Genomic DNA, 21,331 nt, shown 5'->3' with positions numbered 1-21,331 from the left:
CCGTGTGGTTCTTGGATTTTTGCTCACCGTTCTTGTGATCATTTTGACCCCACAGGGTGAGATCTTGCGTGGAGCCCCAGATCGAGGGAGATTATCAGTGGTCCTGTATGTCTTCCATTTCCTAATAATTGCTCCCACAGTTGATTTCTTCAAACCAAGCTGCTTACCTATTGCAGATTCAGTCTTCCCAGCCTGGTGCAGGTCTACAATTTTGTTTCTGGTGTCCTTTGACAGCTCTTTGGTCTTGGCCATAGTGGAGTTTGGAGTGTGACTGTTTGAGGTTGTGGACAGGTGTCTTTTATACTGATAACAAGTTTAAACAGGTGTCATTAATACAGGTAACGAGTGGAGGACAGAGGAGCCTCTTAAAGAAGAAGTTACAGGTCTGTGAGAGCCAGAAATCTTGCTTGTTTGTAGGTGACCAAATACTTATTTTCCACCATAATTTGCAAATAAATTCATTAAAAATCCTACAATGTGATTTTGTGGATTTTTTCTCTCTCATTTTGTTTGTCATAGTTGAAGTGTACCTATGATGAAAATTACAGGCCTCTCTCATATTTTTAAGTGGGAGAACTTGCACAATTGGTGGCTGACTAAATACTTTTTTGCCCCACTGTATGTGTGTGTGCTGTCTCCCAGACCTCCCTTGAGACCGTTACTGAATTCTTGTAAAATCTCACTCGCTCAATCTATCTCAGACCATTAGGACTATTTGTTTCCCCTTGGGCTGTAGTTGAAGTATCTGGCTAACCATCTTAACATTGCTCCAGGCTCAAGTCCCCTGCTTAAGTACTGATTTAGGATCAGCTTAGCCAGATCTAGGCCTAACCTGAACCCTAAAGAGATTTAAGGCAAAGCTGACCTTAGATCCACGCTATCGGACCATCTGAGGCTTTTCACACTAAGCTATGGACGGTCGGTCGTATAGAGATACCATTTCGGCAATATGAGGCTCATCAAGGATTCTCGGTAGAGAGTCATGAAAGTAGCAATGTGATGCTGCAGCATTATAGACTGCCACAATATCATAGGGGGCCAGGGGAGCCCCACTACACAGAAGAACCTGAGATAGACCCTCTAGTACTGGGAAGCAGACCCGCTCTCCTCCTAGTGTGTGTACTTTGAGAAAGACCAAAATAAGATGAAAGATTTAATTCGGTGTTCTCCTTTCTCTTCTTCACCTCAGGGAATAATGGAATAGCAACCGTTTTACAGTCTCCTGACTGATTGTGCTATTTTGTGGGGGGTTTTGGCACTGATCTTAACTTATTTTGTACATAATGTTTCCGCCATAATTTCCTATGACTGAAAAGAGCTTCTGTACATCAGAACAGCTAACATCGATTTGGATGAGGATTTTTACTTCAATAAGTCAGAGGTGAATGACATACTGCTCATCCCGGACCAGGCCCGAATCCCTGACACTCGAAGAAGGAAGAGGTGCCGTTATTGAGGTCGGCGGGGCAGGATACCTGACGAGACTACATCAACCGCCTCTACCCTCTCTTCTATTGGCGAACATTAAATCACTGGAGAATAAACTGGAGACCAGCCCATCAACTTGATCTGAAGAACTGGAATATCCTATGTTTCTCCGAGTCGTGGCTGAACAAGGACAAATCTAGCATTTTTTTGCCATACATCGGCAGGACAGAATGGCAGCGTTGGGCAAACGGGGGGGGGGGGGGGGGGGGGGTTTACAACAGCTGGTGTGCAATCTCTAATATTAAGTAAGTATCGAGGTTCTGCTCACCTGAGTTACAATACCTCATGATAAGCTGTAGACCACCCAGAGTGCCACCCACGACTGCGTGGCCGCATCGTGGACTATAGATAACGGAGGGCCGAGCACGCCCCCATTCACATCGACGGAGCTGTAGTTGAGTGGGTGGCAAGCGGTACCGGAGTGCCAAGTCTGGGACCAAAAGGCTCCTGAACAGCTTCTATCCACAAACCGTAAGACTGCTGAACAGATAATCATTGATCCCCTTATTATATGCACTGACTCTCATGCACCAACTCTATGCACGCTCACTGGTCTCCACCCACATACTGCACTGACACTCCAAAACACACACTACATACGCTTACACACACAAAACACTCACAAACACAACATTTTATTTTTTACTCTGCATTGTTGGGAAAGGGCTCATAAGAAAGCATTTCACGGTAAAGTCTACACCTGTTATATTCGGCACATGTGACAAATAGAAATGTATTTGAAACCTGAATACAGTGGCGGGAAAACACATGGATTGGTACAATATATGGATTGGTTGTTTTACTGTTGGGTCGTGTGTGTGTGTGTGTGTGTGTGTGTGTGTGTGTGAGTGTGTGAGAGATGTGACGTAGTAAGCAATTTTCGGGGACCACTTTTAGCTCATGAGTGCTACTTTCAGAACTACTGGCTAATAGATGCAGTTACATATCCAGATGTTCTTTTTGATTATATATTTTCTTTGGACAATTTCGCAATATAATTTTTGCACTAGTTGGCTGTACCTGCACCAAAACTCCAGTGTTTTTCCATCATAGCCAACTCCCATCTTTTTTAATAAGGAGCACATTTGATGACTGAACAAAACAACGAATCGCAACACATATTGATAGATTGCATGTTTCGTCACAATATTGTTTTGAACGTTCGTTTTGGACTGATGCACAACTGAGAATTCTACTCAATGCATTGTCAATATGAGCGCATCAGTGGCTTGGAAATACAATGCTATTAAAAAACAGGCAAATAATTCGAAGGAAAACTTGTTGTCATCATTTTGATGTCGCCTTATTGACTTTATGTGCAGTATAAACAACGATTTGTATAACTAAGATAGACCACAGCCTGTCGTTTCCAATGGGAAAAAAACGAGTCATAGTGGGCAGAACAAGCAAGGAGGTGGGCAGAGCCAAGCACGAGCTAGCGAGATCCTATTGGTGAGTTCTAGCAAACATTTGCATATTTCCGTTAGTCAACGCCTACTCTGTGAAGTGCCCGTGTGCAATGACTCAATTCGCCTTTGCACTCCTTCTAAACAATGCCATTTTTTGAAACTTTGACAATGGGCAAAGTCTACAAAACTTTATCCACTCTGTTCGAAACAGATTTTAGTTTTGCTAACAGAACTGTATTGAGATCAAATGTTTCATTAATGAGAACATTTGCAGAAAGTCGGCCAAAATCCATCTCGTTCCATCTTCTCCCGCTGCCGGCCACTGGGTTTCTTCTCACTACCATATTTCGTAGTGAGTGGAAACGCCTAGCGGATGCTTCACATTTTATATGTCCAGTGAAATATCTGTCTCGTTGTTCTATCTGTGGTATATCGTTAGCTAGTTAGTGAAGATTGAGGGGAGGACACCGGATTTTAGCCAGCTAAAGTTAGCATTGCTAGCTATTTTGTTTTACAAACTTTGCTGGCTAATGACAACATTGCCATCTGTCTAAAATACATTTGCCATGATAATGCTGGCAAAGTTGTTTCCTACTAAACATTTGACTATTTTAGCAATGTAATCGTTTTCCAGGCACTATAGTGTAATTTAGACGAAACAGTCGTTAGCCTACATCCAGAATTACTGGGTTTAATCAAGACTTTAGGGCACCACTATTGCGTCGCGGGTAGAGCACGGTTTGGAGAACATTCATGACGCGACCGAGTGACGGAACCTATGAATAGAATCTCGTATCTGCATCTAAGTATCGTGATAATATAGTATCGTGAGGTCCCTGGCAATTCACAGCCCTAGTAATCACTAGTTATTACATATAAACCAAATGTATTTTTGGGGTAGATTCTTGATGTTTGGTTTACTGTCGGAACGGTCATTGAGATTATATTTGGTTATCAATGCAAAATAGGCTACTTTGATGAATAGCGACAACACTGCCCCCACGGCTGCGGAAGAATGATACCCGCGTCTCAATTTTCAGGTAGTCAAAAAAGTACATAAAATGCTGGAGTGTATTACAAGGAGCCGCCCCTTTTGTGACGAAAATCGAAATTGCAAAACAGAATCTTGCGTCTGCAAAGAGCTTGTAGTAAGCTATAGGCTAGTAAGCCACACACTCACAGAGTTGTTATGACAAGAACATTAATGTCATTGTACTGTTCAAATATTTCTAACGTAAGCTTTTGTCAAGTACTTTTGTGTAAAACTGTTAGGCTACATGAATACAATTTGATTGATTGTCTAAAGGTTCTTGTTTTTTCTCCTTGCAGGGTTCCACCTTAGCGGAACGGTAACAGAACCGGCCACAGCGTCGGAACCCGAGCTCGTCTGCAGTGTGAGCGTCAGCTTCGACCGCTGCAAGATCACCGCGGTAACGTGCAGCTGCGGCAACAAGGACATCTTCTACTGCGCCCACGTTGTAGCGCTGGCCCTGTACCGTGTACGGAAGCCCGAGCAGGTCAAACTACACCTGCCCATCTCAGAGACTCTGTTCCAGATGAATAGAGACCAGCTGCAGAAGTTTGTCCAGTACCTGATAACAGTACACCACACCGAGGTGTTGCCCACTGCTCAGAAACTAGCTGATGAGATTCTGTCTACCAACTCTGAGATCAACCAGGTCCACGGTGAGTGGGGTGGATGATGTGTAGACGAGAGAAAGATGGTGTGAGGAAGAAAAAGTGTTTGTGTGTGTGTGTTTTTGCGTGAGTGTGTGTGCCTGGAAATGATTTCCCCCTGTCTGGCTCCAGTAAAGCAGAACACTGGAGAGGGAAACACTTTGATCAAGTGTCACGTCCGTGTGAGAGCTCAACAGTAATGTAGGATGTGGGGAAGAGTGTGTGATAATACTTTAGACCCCCTTTACTTAAGCTTCATTTTCATTTTCAAAACTACATTTTGTTCATCTTGTTCTGTTTGTGTTTGTGACATAGAGCCCAGTGCTTTCATTGAATCATTTTCCATTTCTCAACCTAAATTGTGTGTGTGTGTGTGTGTGTGTGTGTGTGTGTGTGTGTGTGTGTGTGTGTGTGTGTGTGTGTGTGTGTGTGTGTGTGTGTGCGCGCGCGCAGGGGCCCCGGACCCTACGGCAGGGGCCAGTGTAGATGATGAGAACTGTTGGCACCTGGATGAGGAGCAGGTTCAGGAGCAGGTGAAACTCTTCCTCTCACAGGGAGGATACCACGGCTCTGGGAAACAACTCAACCTGCTCTTCAGCAAGGTAACACATACGCACACCAATTCGAATTGAAGTGAGTCAATTCAGGAAGTAAAGTAAACTGACATTCCAATTCAATAATTGAAAAAAGGGATTTTTCCCCCAATGACTTCTTAATACATTGAAAAGTAGAAGACATATGTATTTCAAAATGTGTTTAATTTTTTGTATTTTAAATTCAAATCCCTTCCTGAATTGACTGCCTTCAATTTGAATTTACCCTGACACACACACACACACACACACACACACACACACACACACACACACACACACACACACACACACACACACACACACACACACACACCTTTGATGACCTCTCTGTCTCCCCCTCTCTCTGTCTCCTCTAGGTGAGAGAGATGTTGAAGATGCGTGACTCCAACGGTGCCAGGATGTTAACGCTGATCACAGAACAGTTTATGGGCGACCCTCGTCTGGCTCTGTGGAGGCAACAGGGAACCACCATGACTGACAAATACAGACAGCTGTGGGATGAGCTAGGTAAGAGACAACACACACAAAGTCACACAAACGTGCGCACAAGGATAGACACCACTTGGACGGACTAGCCGTTCAAGAGAGAGTAAAACACGCACACATATGATGGTCACTCATGTGCTGCTATGATGACTGTTTGATTTGTGTGTTGGTCAGCTGTGTTAGACCTGTGTCTCCCTATGCTGTCTGATATGATGGCTGCTTGTATGCTGGTGTGTGTATGTATCAGGAGTGTATTGTATAGTCAGTCTGTCATGTATTGGGCATTATCTGTAGGGTGTGAGCTGGATGGTTTGTGAAATATATGCTTTTTACAGCCTAAAATGGATTCGGAGATTGTGAGCTGGGTATTTCTCTCTCTCTCTCTCTCTTTCTCTCTCTCAGAGCAGATGAGATGTGGACTGAAGGCTCAGAGTAGGCCCATCAAAGGAAAAAAGGGTGAAGGGGGGGATCGTGTGTGTGTGTGTGTGTGTGTGTGTCAGGAGCTAAATCCATCTTGATGAGCCCAATATTGTTTTAATGAATGTGTGTGTTTGATCCTTTGTAGTCTGAGACAGCGGTTCCCATCTGGCTTAGGTTGGAGAGGAGAGGGAGAAATATAGGCCACGCTTTCTCACTTCTGACGGGTGTGTGTGTGTGCATGTGTGTAATCTCACAAGGCCATAATTTGCTCACTCACACACATGCCCATTCATTTATACTGACTCTTCACACCCACTCACATACAAGATGCTGCTACTCTGTTTATCTTATATGCTGTTGCCTAGTCCCCTTACCCCTATAGATATCTACCTCCATAACTCCATTATCCCTGCACATTGAAAACACTGTATTGGAACTGACCCTGTATATTGTATGCTTACTTACTTACTTATTGTGTTTTTCATATTTCTTATTTCTCGTCTGTTCTTTTCGAGTATTACATTGTTATTGATTATTGCATTGTTAGGTTTTGAGTTTGCAAGGCTTTAAAACTTGAAACTTCCATCTTGAAACGGTGTCAGCCAGCTAGCAAGTGAAGACCAGTGGATGAACAGTAGAACATGCTTGTTGTTTATTTGTGTTGAATGTGTTTGTTCTGTGTTCTCTGTCCTCTCCTCCTTTCCTTGGCTTATCTTTATCCTGTCATAATTGAACCACCACTGTGTGTGTGTGTGTGTGTGTGTGTGTGTGTGTGTGTGTGTGTGTGTGTGTGTGTGTGTGTGTGTGTGTGTGTGTGTGTGTGTGTGTGTGTGTGTGTGTGTGTGTGTGTGACAGAACACTGAACAGTACACTGTCCATATTCAGGATAAGCAGGAAAGCGAAACGGCAGCTTTAGGGATTATTCCATGTTATTGTGTAATTGGGGGAGACTCTAGACCCGAGCCTAGTAACCACATCCCATAGAACTCAACCCCAGCCTAGCAACAACATCCAATAGTAACCTACCCTAGCAACAAAGTCCCATAACCACAACCCTGTTGTCATGGTAGTTGATTGTTGGAACTGTATTATATATCCCCCTCAGTCTCTTTGTCTGTTTTGGTGGTTGTTTCTCTCTCTTTCTGCTTTAAGGGAAGTCTGTCTCTTATTTCTGTATTATTTGAATGCATTTTCATGTTTTCCATTTCCCCTGCTTGCTGGATGCACCTTCTCCTCTCCTTTCTAAAATCTCCCCTTATTTATTATTTCTCTTTATTTTCTTTACTCCCCCCATTCTCTTCCCATATCATCCCCAGTCTGTTGCTCCCTTCTCCTCTCTCTTCCCTCTCTTCTCTCGTCCCTCTTTTGTCCTTGAGGCCGTCCAAACAAAGACAGAGGATAAAACGACTCCTATCCCCACCCCTGTCTTCCTTTCCTCCTCCGCATCTCATCTCCTCCTCCTCCTCCTCCTGTTCTCTCGCATCACCTCTCTCTGCCTCCTCCTGTCTCATTCTGTCATCTGTCCCCCTTTTCTGTTCTGTGTTCATTTTCCATCATTTTTCTCTTTACCCCTGTTTTTCGCGGCATATTTATTTTTAATGCCTTCCGTCCCCCACTCTCCATCTCTCTCTCTCTCCTTCCCTCACTCCCTTCATCCATACCCCATCTCCCTTTCAGCTCAGGCTTCAGGTAATCACAGTGTGTCACTAGAGTGTCTGTGAGCGTGAGTGCGGCAGGCATGTGTTTATTGAATAGATAACAGTCACAAAGACTGTTGATGCTCCGGAACATTTTAATGGCATCTATTTTTCCCTTTTTACAGAATCAAATTATATGATTCAAGGATGAACAACAATAACAGAAACATTGTGTGTGTGTGTGTGTAGGTGCCCTGTGGATGTGTATTGTGCTCAACCCCCACTGTAAGTCGGAGCAGAAGTGTGTGTGGCTGAGACAGCTGAGACGGTGGAACGGTGTTGACGTGTGTCCCTGGGAGGACGGAAACCACGGCAACGAACTGCCCAACCTCACACACGCACTGCCGCACGGCAACCCAGGTGAGAAAACACATAGACACACACACACCTGACCAACACAGTGCCTCGGGCCAACCCAAGTGGGAAAACACAGAGACACACACACACACCTGACCAACACAGTGCCTCAGGGCCAACCCAAGTGGGAAAACACAGACACACGCACACACACCTGACCAACACAGTGCCTCAGGGCCAACCTAAGTGGGAAAACACAGAGACACACACACACACACACACACACACACACACACACACACACACACACACACACACACACACACACACACACACACACACACACACACACACACACACACACACACACACCTGACCAACACAGTGCCTCAGGGCCAACCCAAGTGGGAAAACACAGACACACACACACACACCTGACCAACACAGTGCCTCAGGGCCAACCCAAGTGGGAAAACACAGAGACACACACACACACACACACCTGACCAACACAGTGCCTCAGGGCCAACCCAAGTGGGAAAACACACACACACACACACACACACACACACACACACACACACACACACACACACACACACACACACACACACACACACACACACACACACCTGACCAACACAGTGCCTCAGGGCCAACCCAAGTGGGACCACCACACTAAGTTTGTGCGAGAAAAGCCACTTTCTTTTCATCAACTATTTCTCTATTTTCTCTCTGTTGATCTCTTTTTCTGTTTCTCCATCTGTCTACATGCCTTTTAATCAACTTTCTCTCGCTCCATGTGTCTGCCCTGCGAGCTGTTCTTATTAGTTTCTGTGTGACTGATGGAATAAGCCCAATAACCCAAGAGGGTTCCTCCAGCTACGGCTGCCCTCTGCTCCCCTTGTCCGTGCCTGAGCTAAATTAGAAAATACAAGCCCTTAGACATTTTTTATCAGGCGTCTGAATAGGAACAGTGCAGTGAATGAGCATTTCATCCAGGTAACTTTAGGTATCCGATCAGAGAAATGTTTTCAACTGAACATTGTCCTCTTCTTTCCCTCCCTCCCTCACCACCTCCCCTCCGTAATCCCTCTTTCTCCGTCTCTCCCAGACTCGTCGTCTCGTCCTCACAGGACAGTGTTTACGAGGGCCATCGAGGCCTGCGACCTGCACTGGCAGGACACGCACCTGCAGCGCATCATCACACATGACCTCTACACGCACTCACACGCACACTGTCACCACGACAACCATGGCAGTGCAGGGGCACTGTTCGACGCCCGTGGCTGGCCCCTCTGGCACGGTGAGTGTGTGTATTTGTGTTGGCAGTGACGAATACAAAGGAGGGCTAGATTTCTAAGACCCGTTTTTAGAAGAAGAAAAAAGATTTAGTCGGAGTAGCGTTGGAAGTAACAGCCTCCCACCCCGCCTCCCTCTCGCAGAGCACATCCCTACAGCGTGTGCGAGGGTGGATGCGCTGCGGTCACATGGTTATCCCAGGGAAGCCTTGCTGTTGGCCATCGCTATCGTCAACACTCTCATACGGCAGCAACAGAAACATCTTGAGCTCTTCCGCAGCCACAAAAAAGGTCTGTTGGAATTTGTTTCTGTTTTAACTGTGTATTAAGTGTGTAAATGCAGAGTAATACCGGTGTGTAAATGCAGAGTAATACCGGTGTGTAAATGCAGAGTAATACCGGTGTGTAAATGCAGAGTAATACCAGTGTGTAAATGCAGAGTAATACCAGTGTGTGGTTTTGTCCTCTCTAGAGCTGCTCCATAAAGGCATGACATCTGTCACCAACATGGAGGGCTGGGTGGGACACCCCCTGGACCCTATAGGCACTCTGTTCAGCACCCTACTGGACACGGGACGGGGAGACGAGGAGGGGCGCAACGCCTTCCTCGACTTCTCAGGTAAATGCATGCACACTCTCACTCTCTCTCCCTTTTCTGCATATTTTATGCATTTTAATTGGATCGTTTTTTTCTGCGCCATCTTTTATTCATGAGCTGTGATTGGAGGATGGCTGAGGAACAATTAGTGATGTCATCAGTGATGATTGGGTGTGATTGGTTCTGTCAGATAGATACTTGCGTTCCATGGCCTTGGAAACTGCTCGTCTAGACGTGTGTGTGTGTGTGTGTGTGTTAATCCTCCTGGGGTCATGTCTGTGGGCCCATAGAGACATCATTAAGCTATTAGAATAAATGATAACCTCTCCCTGGAGAACACACACACAGAGAGACCGCAGAGAGACAGAACATGCTAATAGATCAACACATACATCAATAAAGGAAATAGCGCATCCATACATTGATTGTGAAACCTTAAGATACACTACATGACCAAAATAATTGATCCCTCTTTGCTGCTATAACAGCCTCCACTCTTCTGGGAAGGCTTTCTACTAGATGTTGGGAAATTGCTGCGGTAGACTTGCTTTTACTCAGCCACAAGAGCATTTAGTGAGGTTGGGCACTAATGTTGGGCGATTAGGCCTGGCTCGCAGTCTCCGTTCCAATTCATCCCAAAGGTGTTCTATGGGGTTGAGGTCAGGGCTCTGTGCAGGCCAGTCAAGTTCTTCCACACCGATCTCGACAAACCATTTCTGTATGGACCTCGCTTTGTGCACGGAGGCATTGCATTGCTGAAACAGGAAAGGGCCTCCCACAAACTGTTGCCACAAAGTTGGAAGCACAGAATCGTCTGGAATGTCATTGTGCTGTAGCTTTAAGATTTCCCTTCAATGGAAATAAGGGGCCTAGCCCGAACCATGGAAAAACAGCCCCAGACCATTATTCCTCCTCCACCAAACTTTACAGTTGGCACTATGCATTGGGGGAGGTAGCGTTCTCCTGGCATCCGCCAAACCCAGATTCGTCTGTCGGACTGCCAGATGGTGAAACGTGATTCGTCACGTTGCATTTCCACTGCTCCAGAGTCCAATGGCGCCAAGCTCTACACCACTCCAGCCGACGCTTGGCATTGAGCATGGTGATCGTAGGCTTGTGTGCGGCTGCTCGGCCATGGAAACCCATTTCATGAAGGCCGTTTGGAACTCGGTTAGTGAGTGTTGCAACTGAGGACAGGCGATTTTTATGCGCTTCAGCACTCGGTGGTCCCGTTCTGTGAGCTTGTGTGGCCTACCACTTCGCGGCTGAGCCATTGTTGCTCCTAGACGTTTCCACTTCACAATAACAGCACCTACAGTAGACCGGGTCAGCTCTAGCAGGGCATACATTTTATGAACTGACTTGTTAGAAAGGTGGCATCCTATGACTGTGCCACGTTGAAAGTCACTGTGCTCTTCAGTACGGGCCATTCTACTACCAATGTTTGTCTATGGAGATTGCATGGCTGTGTTCTAGATTTTATACACCTGTCAGCAACGGGTGTGGCTGAAATAGCCAAATCCACTAATTTGAAGGGGGGGTCCACTTACTTTTGTATATATAGCCTACTTTGAAGGCCTTGGTTGAAATAGCAGTAATTTTAGTGCTGGGGGGGAACTAACGCCTGGACACAGTACACACACATGACTGAATTGAATGCTGTAGTTTCCTGGGGCAGCACCGAACCATTGTCATGATAATGGGGGTTGAGTGACCGTATTGGTTCTGACACAGATTGAGCCACAGCCTTGCTGTTTCACTTGCTATTAGATTTGGTGACAACATTTCAAAGACATGCTGTTTTTAATGTGATCTCTCTTATTTTCTTCCTCTCTCTCTCTCTCTCTCTTTCCCCATCTCTCTCCAGGCTCTGTGAGTTCAGCCAAAAGGTCGGAGCCCCACCTCTTCCCAGCACAACGCTTACTGGACGATGGCCAATCGTTCGTAGCACTGGCCGTAGAGACGGCTCTGATCGGCTTAGGGCAACAGAGGGTGATGCCCGACGGCCTATATGCCCAGGAGAAGGTGTGTCGCAACGAAGAGCAGCTATTGGCCAAGCTCCAGGAAGTGGAACTGGACGACGCACTGGTCAAGATCTTCCGCAAGCAAGCAATCTTCCTGCTAGAGGGTGAGGGGTAGATGCACACACACACACACAGTCTTGTTTAACTAACTTTGTGGGGACACACAATTGATTCCCATTCAAAGTCCTATTTTCCCTAAACCCTAACGCTTTCGCAAACCTTAACCCTAACCGTAACCCCAAAACCTAACACTGACTCCTAAACCTAACCTTGAACCCTAATTCTACCCTTAACCCTAAACCCCTTAGAAATAGCCTTTTTCCCTGTTGGTCTAATTACTATTTACTAATGATTTAGAAATATAACGTTTTAATGCCAGTATATTCTGGTCCCCACAAGTATAGTTAAACATGTCTACACACACATCCGTCGCTCTCTCGTCTAATCTTTATCTTTCTAATCTCTCTTTAATCTAATCTATCTATCTAATATATCTAAGCCTGTATTCTCTGTCTCCTGTAGCTGGTCCATACAGTGGTCTAGGAGAGTTGCTCTACAGAGAGAGTGTTCCCATGCATACCTTTGCCAAGTATCTCTTCACCTCCCTACTACCTCACGACACTGAACTGGCGTACAAAATTGCACTGAGAGCCATGAGGTAAGTACACACACAAGCATATCTCACATAACTTCTTTTTTTTTGCACTTCAGTAAATAGTTTATGCCCAGAAAGAACATCAGGTAAGTTCAGTTAAAAATGGAGGTCATCCTCCTTTTGAGTCTCAAATGATGTATGTGTGTGTGAGGCGTGGAGGCGTGAAGCTATCCTGGGTGCTGTTTAATCATAACGCTGCCTTTTGCTGGGAATCCTTGTTAAATAATTCAACAGCATTGGAAATTAGTTTTGGAGAGTGTTTGAATAATAAATATACAGTAATACATATATAAATATTTATTTTATGACTTTGGGCTTCTTTCTGACTGCTGAGAGGCTTATGAAACCTTTGGAACTTCATTTCATTCTGCCCAAATTAAACTCCTTAGATTTATAATATATTGAAATCTTTATTTAAAAAAAAAAAAAAAAAAAACTCAGTCTTCAACCAGCCTCATATATACTGGCATTACAACGTTCTATTCTAAATTGTTTTTACTCATCTCCGCTTTAACAGAAGCACTGAAAAATTCCATAAGCCTTAGAAGACATCTTAAAGGCCCATACATCCTTATCAAAGTAATAAATAAAGGGTAAATATCAGTATATTAAATATTTATGTCTTTAGGTTACCGGTCCTGGAATCCATGGCTCCATCAGGTGATCTGTCCAGACCTCACCATATAGTGTCAATGGTCCCCAACCGCTACCCTCGCTGGTTCACTCTGTCTCATATAGAGTCACAACAATGTGAACTGGCCTCCACCATGCTCACCGCAGCCAAAGGTAAACACACTGGCACACACACACATACTGTATGTACGAGCACACACACTACAAACGCACACTCACATACACACACATGCTCAAACAATAATGTTTCTGATATTTTTTGCAAATAGATTGTTTTAAATGAGGGTTTTAAATGTTTTTTTTGTCTCAGGTGACGGGCGTAAGTTAGAAACAGTGTTAGAGTCCATCCAGAAGAACATCCACTCCTCGTCTCACATCTTCAAACTGGCTCAGGACGCCTTCAAGATCGCTACTCTGATGGACAGTCTACCGGACATCACACTGCTCAAGGTCTCACTGGAGCTGGGTCTTCAGGTAACACACACGTCCACAGTAAACACACATAAACACACACACACACACACCTCCCTAACCTGTACCTGCTCCCCTCTCCCCCGAAGGTGATGAGAATGACTCTGTCCACGTTGAACTGGAGGAGGAGAGAGATGGTACGGTGGCTTGTCACCTGTGCCACAGAAGTTGGTGAGTTGCTCCTCTAAGGATGTTTTGCATAATGTGTGTGGGGGTGTATGAGTGATGTACTGCATGTGTGTGTCGAATATATATATTTACACCAACTAACCACCCTCTCCCCTGCTGTAGGTGTGTATGCGTTGGACAGCATCATGCAGAGTTGGTTCACCCTGTTCACCCCGACCGAGGCCACCAGCATCGTGGCCACCACCGTCATGTCCAACACCACCATCGTCCGCCTGCACCTGGACTGTCACCAGCAGGAGAACCTGGCCTCCTCCGCCCGGACCCTGGCCCTGCAGTGTACCATGAAGGACCCCCAGAACTGTGCCCTCTCCGCCCTCACGCTCTGCGAGAAGGACCACATCGCCTTCGAGACGGCCTACCAGATTGTCCTGGACGCGGCCGTCACGGGGATGAGCTACACACAGCTGTTCACGATAGCCAGGTATATGGAGCACAGAGGATATCCCATGAGGGCCTACAAGCTGGCCACGCTAGCCATGGCCCACCTTAACCTCAGCTACAACCAGGACACCCACCCAGCTATCAACGACGTGCTGTGGGCCTGCGCTCTGAGCCACTCTCTGGGGAAGAACGAGCTGACTGCCGTCATCCCCCTGGTGGTGAAGAGCGTGAAGTGCGCCACTGTGCTGTCAGACATTTTGAGACGGTGCACGTTGACTACGCCGGGCATGGTGGCGCTGCACAGCCGCAGGAACTCTGGGAAGCTGATGTCGCTGGACAAGGCGCCGCTCAGGCAGTTGCTGGACGCCACTATCGGGGCCTACATCAACACCACGCACTCTCGCCTCACGCACATCAGCCCGCGCCACTACAGCGAGTTCATAGAGTTCCTTAGTAAGGCCAGAGAGACGTTCCTCATGGCCCAGGACGGACACATCCAGTTTACCCAGTTCATAGACAACCTCAAACAGATCTACAAGGGCAAGAAGAAACTCATGATGCTCGTACGGGAGAGGTTCGGTTGACGAAAGACGAAACGTTAAAAAAACTATTGTGATTGGTCGATGAATCTATGGAGATTGAGAGCGATCACGGCCCCTTTTACTTGATCCCGCCTTTGTATCCTTTTGTAACTTAAAAAGTGACGGAAAAAAACGGAAAAACGGAAAGAAAAAACAGAAAACAAGAAAAACGAAACGACTAAAAACAAACAAGAAAAGGCCACATCGGTATTAATGTGTATATAGACCCTATTTAGTTCACAAACAAACAAAAAAAGAACATTTGTTGTGGATGTGTGTGTGTGTGTGTGTGTGTGTGTGTGTCCCTTTATATGTATGAAGGAGTGTGAGAGAGAGAGAGAGAACTAAAAATACAATCTTTTGGTTTACACTGAGTATATGTTGTCCAGTGGCGAGATGTCCTCATAGCACTCCTGTTCCCCTTCTGTTAAACGCTCACAGAGACAAACACGGCTTAAACCAAACGGAGCAACTCCATCAGACGTGAAAAGTACCTCGTACGGACCCAGCTTTACTCCCCCCTTGTCCTCACCCCTCCCTCCCCACTCAGTGTAGTCAAAGTGTGCAAACGGTAGACGTAAAAGAACAACACAAACAAACAGTTCAGTTCACATTTCACAGTTTTTCCTTTTATTTACTGTTTTTGTTTCTTGAGTAACAGTGATCACCAACTCCAGTCTGACTGTCTGCCATGGCTTTGCAGTGTTGTTCACCCTGATGCTACACACACACACACTAAACAAGCAAATAAACACAGAAAAACACACCCACACTCAAACTCACGCGGTTGCAGGAACACTGTAAACACACCCTCGCAGAAAACACACACTTATACTGTCATAGTGCTTGCGCTTGTGGAAAACTTAGCAACTGTCAACATACATTCTCAGGGATTTCTCTAAAAAAAAGGAAAGTGAAAAAAGAAAGAGTGAGAGCATTTTATTGTACTGTGTATATATAATAGTATATGTCTGAATAGTGAAAAACAAATGTATACGTTAACTAATTTATAAATAATATTCTATGTAATGCAAAATACTTGAAGCTGCAGTACCTTGGTTTTTTATAGCAAAAACATATCAGAAGGACAATTAAAATGTGTCGCCTTGCGTTGCATCATCAGGGGCCAGGACAAAGGTCAAAGGTTAGGGGTCACTTCAGTAGGACTGTTAGCTGGGTGACCCCGCAGAGACAGACAGACAGACTGACTGACACCCACTGGACTGCTTGACAGGAACTGGCTGTTTGCAAAACAGGACATGGATGTTGTATTTTGTATGGACCAGCAAAATATATGTATCCTCCAGTTGTAGACACAGTTTCATTGGGCACCGCAGAAGAAGAGGAAAGAGAGAGACTTCCCAGGAGCCAGATCAGTGAGCCTTAGCATTACAGATGTAGAACAAGGGCCCAGTGCCTATGAAGCCGTCAAATGTAGATCTGACAAAACCCCTGACTCTTTACTAATAATCAGCGTAAAAATTTGGCCTGACCACGCCTCGTGTCTCTTTCCGCAGTGATCAAGTTACAAAAATGAAGCTCCATTATATGCACAACAACCAACCAACAACATGTACATGCCTCCACAACCAACCAACATGTACAACATGCCTCTTCTGCTGACTCCCTGACTTTGTGCAGGACAGAAAGTTGCTATGTAGGTCTTGACTGTTCCAACTTTTTTTTACGCTTTTTTTATTTTTATGTTTCTCTCTTTTTGAATTTTTTTATTTTCTCTCTAGAATTCCTCAACGAGAACAGCCTTCTTTCTTGCCTTGTCTTAATGCTTTAAAACAACCAAACGGGAGTTCTAACTACCAAACTTCGTTCATTAAATTTAAAAAGCCAACCAACTTTGGTTACAACTTTTAGTGTCTTTAATTTTTAGCTGAATGGTTTTGTGTTCAGTGCTTTGAAAATCCCTTCTCCTCTGTTTGTTTTTGGGTGCAGAAACGTTGTCTAGTGTCTCTTGTCCCCTCCTCCCCTAGAGGTTTGTCCGTAGTTCCTTTTGTCCAGAGGCAGAAATATAATTCATATTCCATTTTATTTATTATGATAGGTAAACGATTGTACTTCAACAGTGTCAGCATTGCTCATGAAGTTGAAATTCAGATTTGATACACCGATATCAATTTATTTATGTAACTAAATCACTGTTTTATAAACTTGTTAATGATTCAACTTTTTTTTGTTTTAATTAAAATTAGTTTTTTGAGAGGAGACCTTGTGTGGTGTTTGTTTTTTCTAGTTCTGCTATTTTACGCTGCGTCATCAGTTGAGAAACATTATGTTTGGGTTTTACTTTCTTTTATCCAAGAATGTAAACCCTGGAATGCGTCTGGAAAATAATGAATCCACTGAGAGTAGTAGTAAAAAGGAAGTCAAGTTTTTTGTTTTTTTTGCTCGTCTGTTTCCCAGAAACAGTCTTATAGTCGTTGTGTTTGGTGTATTTAGGCGGTATTCCAAGTGTTCTGTTCTTTATCATTCCTGGTATTCTGAGATGTTTATAATACTCAGAGTCGATATTCAGGCCATACGAAGATATTCCCCTCGACCAAACCCACAAATTTGGGAAAACAAACTTTTTTTTTTTGACCCCAATTGTAAAAGAGCCAACTTCATCATCGGTGTTTAGTTATACAAAAATATGCCAAAAAGCTGTTGTGTTGTTCAATCTACATGCAACCAGGTCAAAAATCAGAATATACAGTTCACAATGCTCCACGTAGAGAAATGGATACTGCGAGAAGAACCCTGTGGCTATTCGGTGTGGGACCTGGTGACCCGGTGTCTAAGTAGGTACAAGTAGCTATGTGTGTAGAAAACATTTCATCACGGGTAATGCATTTTACTTGTGTTAGTATAGTCCGTTTGTAACTCCACTCACTACTTGCAGCTGTGTAGTCCGTTTGTTTGTGTTGTTGATCTTAGCTAACTTAATGTTTCGGTCAATAGCTAGCTAGCACTCACTCATTCACGTGGCTGCTAGCACCGTTATGAAAAGTGGCTTGAGGGAAGCCCCCCAATATAATGTTTTTCAAACTATTGAGAATGCCTGCTCCCGAGCAATGTTTAAAAGTAATCTTTAAACATGTTGTACTTTTCTTAAATGTAGTTTTGAATTTCACAGAATCATCTGGACTGTAACGTTTACATCCCTCTACAGTCCTGGTCGGTTTTTAGGAGAAACAACCTGTGGCTACCTAGGTTACCCAATTGGCTCACAGCAACAACTTTAACTATTCAAACACAATTTTATTGTTGTCTGCTTGTTTCATTAAATTACAAAAGCAGTATTTCCCCTAGATCTTTTATTCTTTTTTTTTCTTTTTTTACAGGCGGACGCAAAGTCCCCCTTTTAGTTTCCTTGGTTAGATGACTATAGGAAGTGGGGTATTCCTTCCTCTTCCTATCTCTTATCGTCAACGGCAACCAGGGTGACTAGACTGGACAGGGAATTCTAGTTAGAACCACAGAATGAGGGGGGTGGAGGAACAGGAACAGCCCTAGATGCTTCCAAACATTACTGTTGACAATGTTTTGACCCCCGATAGCCTTTCCATAACAAGTCAGTCAGCACTGTTTGAATTTACTACATCTGAAGTGTTTTTAACAGAAATGACCGCAGTAAATCCCCAAGCTAACAATGAACCATACTAAACAGGAACCAGGTAAAATGGTCGGGGTTAAGGGGTTGAGATTAAGCCTGTATATCTCTGCCTTCGTTTGTATTTGGGAAGCAAGATAAGACTCCCTAACATGCAATGTTATATAGATTTATTCCAAGAGATAGTGTTCCCTGAAGTCTATTTGGGGTTGTTACTTGTACACTGCATGATCGCCCCAACACTCAGCTTCTAGAAGAATGTTAGAGAAACTGAGACTGGGTGTTCTCATGCCAACATCTGAACATTGCCTGCACACACACACTCTCTCTCTCTCCTCTCTCATGTACACACATACACACCTTGAATGGTACAGTATCTCCTGTATAAATAGCCTGGCAGTGGGGAGTTTCTGTAACCCCATCGGCATACCTGGCTCCAAAGATAAACTGGATCACACAGCTGGGACACACAAACACATCCTGGCTGAACCAGACCACTATCCTGTTCTCATTCCCAGATTCCCAGTCCATCTGGGACGGGAATGTTCTCTCTACTTTGCTCTCTTCTCCAGTCTGTCTTTATCTCTCTCCCTCTCTCGTCTCGCTCTCTCTCTTTTTTCTCTCTTTCTCTCGCTTCTTGTTTTGTCTCCAGATTTCTGTTCTCTCATTACCTCTGGAAGAACAAACTGTTACAGCCTCGACGAGAGAGAAGTCTGTGTTTTACAGCTGAGGTAATATCACCACACACCTCCTCAGTACTGAGAAGTAATCTGTTTCTCAATCTATTTCTGGTCCCGTGTGGCTCAGTTGGTAGAGCATGGCGCTTGCAACGCCAGGGTTGTGGGTTCAATTCCCACGGGGGGACCAGGGTTCAATTCCCATGGGGGGACCAGGATGAATATGTATGAACTTTCCAATTTGTAAGTCGCTCTGGATAAGAGCGTCTGCTAAATGACTTAAATGTAAATGTAAAATGTAATTTCTGGGGGATCCTGAGAGAGCCCACATTTTTGTTCCAGCCCAGCACTAACTCATCTCATCCAATTGGTTAATATCCTGTGTTTGCCGTCACACCCATCAATCATTCCCCTTCCTGTCTCTCATATCGACGCGTCTCCTTCCTGCTCCAGGAACAGCTGGTCAGAGTGATCAGTCTGTCAAGGGACAACTTTATACTACACCTTTACCACACCACAGAGACTGTCCAGACGCCAGAGGAAAGAGACTCGGTATCCATTTCAGTCTAACGGCCACAGCACTGGTGGATGTCTGCATTCCACTTCCTATCTTGTAAAAGTCCTGTGTGGATAGACATCTCTTGCTCTGTGATTTGTTGCACGGTGGTAGACTTGATCCTTTATCAGGAGACAGGCAGCAGGTCCTTAAACACACAACATTCTAGAAGGAGGTCGAAGAGCATATTAGCAAAGGTGAAATGGAGCCTCTACTGCTAGACTGGTACCTCGGTTACTGGAGCTGTGCTGCTTGTTCAGACTGTTGTTTGTTTTAACTGTTTCTATCGATTTGTACAACGTGGCTGTTGGTATGTTACCTTCTTTCAATAATCCCTCCCAACAAAGGCATTATCTGACCTTGACCGTTCTTATAGGATACTGCAGGTAGAAAAGAGAAGCTGTTCTCCGTTCAAATATTTTTTATTGAACACACACAGGAATGGTGTATAGGTATAAAAGGCAGGTATACAATTTTTATCTAAACATAAAAGAGCAGACAGAAACAAAAAGACCCAGAGTTCTGGGTACAAAACAAATATTACAAAACAAGACATACAGAATAAGGACAGGTAGAAAGAAAGAGGGTAGGTGTCACCCCCCACTTTTTCCCCCCCTTTATCCCCCCCCCGCCCCCCCCCCCCCCCCCCCCCTTTATCCCTTCCCCTTATTCCCCTCCCGACTGCTCTGGTGGCGGTGCCAGCACATGCTGCCCAAAGGTGGATTAAAATATTACTATTGAGAGTGCGTTAAAAAGTACAAATTCACAGCGCCGAATGGTCCAAGTAAGAGAGGAAAGGCTGCCAGATTTGATCAAATGTTGATAATTTATTGTTCAGAATATATCTAATCCTTTCTAAGTGTACAGTGTTTGCCAATTCGCTGAGCCATAATTTGGTAATGGGCGCTTCCCTCTTTTTCCAAAACAACAAGATTCGTTTTTTTGCCGAAATGAGACTGTAAGAGAAGAGAAGCTGTTCTAATCTTGCAAATACCACTAGGAGCTTAGAGCAATTTTTACATGCCAGCAACAACAAAAAACACATAAAATGCTGCATATTTGATGATTGTTCAAAAGTGTGATATTTTGTCATTTAATATGGATATTTTTTTTTTTATATATCAATGGGCTTAGTTTCCTTGACCCAAATGCTTTGATTCTACCTATGTTATTCCCATAATTGTCACCTCCATATTCTAAAGCGGTATTGTCCGATCGATGCACTCGCTTTAGAGCGTGGCTACTGCTTGCGATTCCTGTGTGTGTGTGTAGAAAAGGATCTGCATTGTGTTTGATTTTAGTGAACATAAACACATCTTGTGAACTCTTCACATTCGTGAATGCTTGGTTAGAGCTCCTTCTCTGCTCCTGTAGTTTAACCTTCATAGTTCTCCTGGTACAACAACAACACGGCTTACTCTAATCAATGTCTCGCTCCTTCTAAGGATGGATTTGAGCTTCCTTTATTCATTCATTTCTAAGAGTCTTCTTGTCATGGTACAGAAGAATGGTCACAAGGTCAGTCAATTGCTGGTTAGGTGTGGAAGACCTGTGTCCTGGATGTCAAATTTCACCACTTAGCAGGGGC

The 21,331-nt window shown here is 44.5% G+C and overlaps 1 protein-coding gene across 1 annotated transcript in view; it reads left to right on the top strand.

The window, feature by feature from the left end:
* The window catches only part of zswim6 (zinc finger, SWIM-type containing 6), a 40,288-nt gene extending 23,165 nt beyond the window's left edge, over positions 1–17,123 (top strand). Inside the window, exons 2-14 of the mRNA XM_055874954.1 lie at positions 4,227–4,583; positions 5,028–5,176; positions 5,527–5,677; positions 7,963–8,133; positions 9,185–9,376; positions 9,516–9,662; positions 9,844–9,990; positions 11,837–12,097; positions 12,516–12,651; positions 13,277–13,434; positions 13,592–13,755; positions 13,842–13,923; positions 14,044–17,123. Of these exons, the coding sequence (XP_055730929.1) occupies positions 4,227–4,583; positions 5,028–5,176; positions 5,527–5,677; positions 7,963–8,133; positions 9,185–9,376; positions 9,516–9,662; positions 9,844–9,990; positions 11,837–12,097; positions 12,516–12,651; positions 13,277–13,434; positions 13,592–13,755; positions 13,842–13,923; positions 14,044–14,906 (2,978 nt within the window). The 3' untranslated portion in view covers positions 14,907–17,123. The remainder of the gene's footprint in view (positions 1–4,226; positions 4,584–5,027; positions 5,177–5,526; positions 5,678–7,962; positions 8,134–9,184; positions 9,377–9,515; positions 9,663–9,843; positions 9,991–11,836; positions 12,098–12,515; positions 12,652–13,276; positions 13,435–13,591; positions 13,756–13,841; positions 13,924–14,043) is intronic.
* Positions 17,124–21,331: the final 4,208 nt, after the last annotated feature.

Source organism: Salvelinus fontinalis, chromosome 21 (assembly GCF_029448725.1).
Source record: "Salvelinus fontinalis isolate EN_2023a chromosome 21, ASM2944872v1, whole genome shotgun sequence".
NCBI classification, from domain to species: Eukaryota; Metazoa; Chordata; class Actinopteri; order Salmoniformes; family Salmonidae; genus Salvelinus; species Salvelinus fontinalis.
The sequence above is the reverse complement of the archived record's forward strand: the minus strand, read 5'-3'. Positions and strand labels throughout refer to the sequence as shown.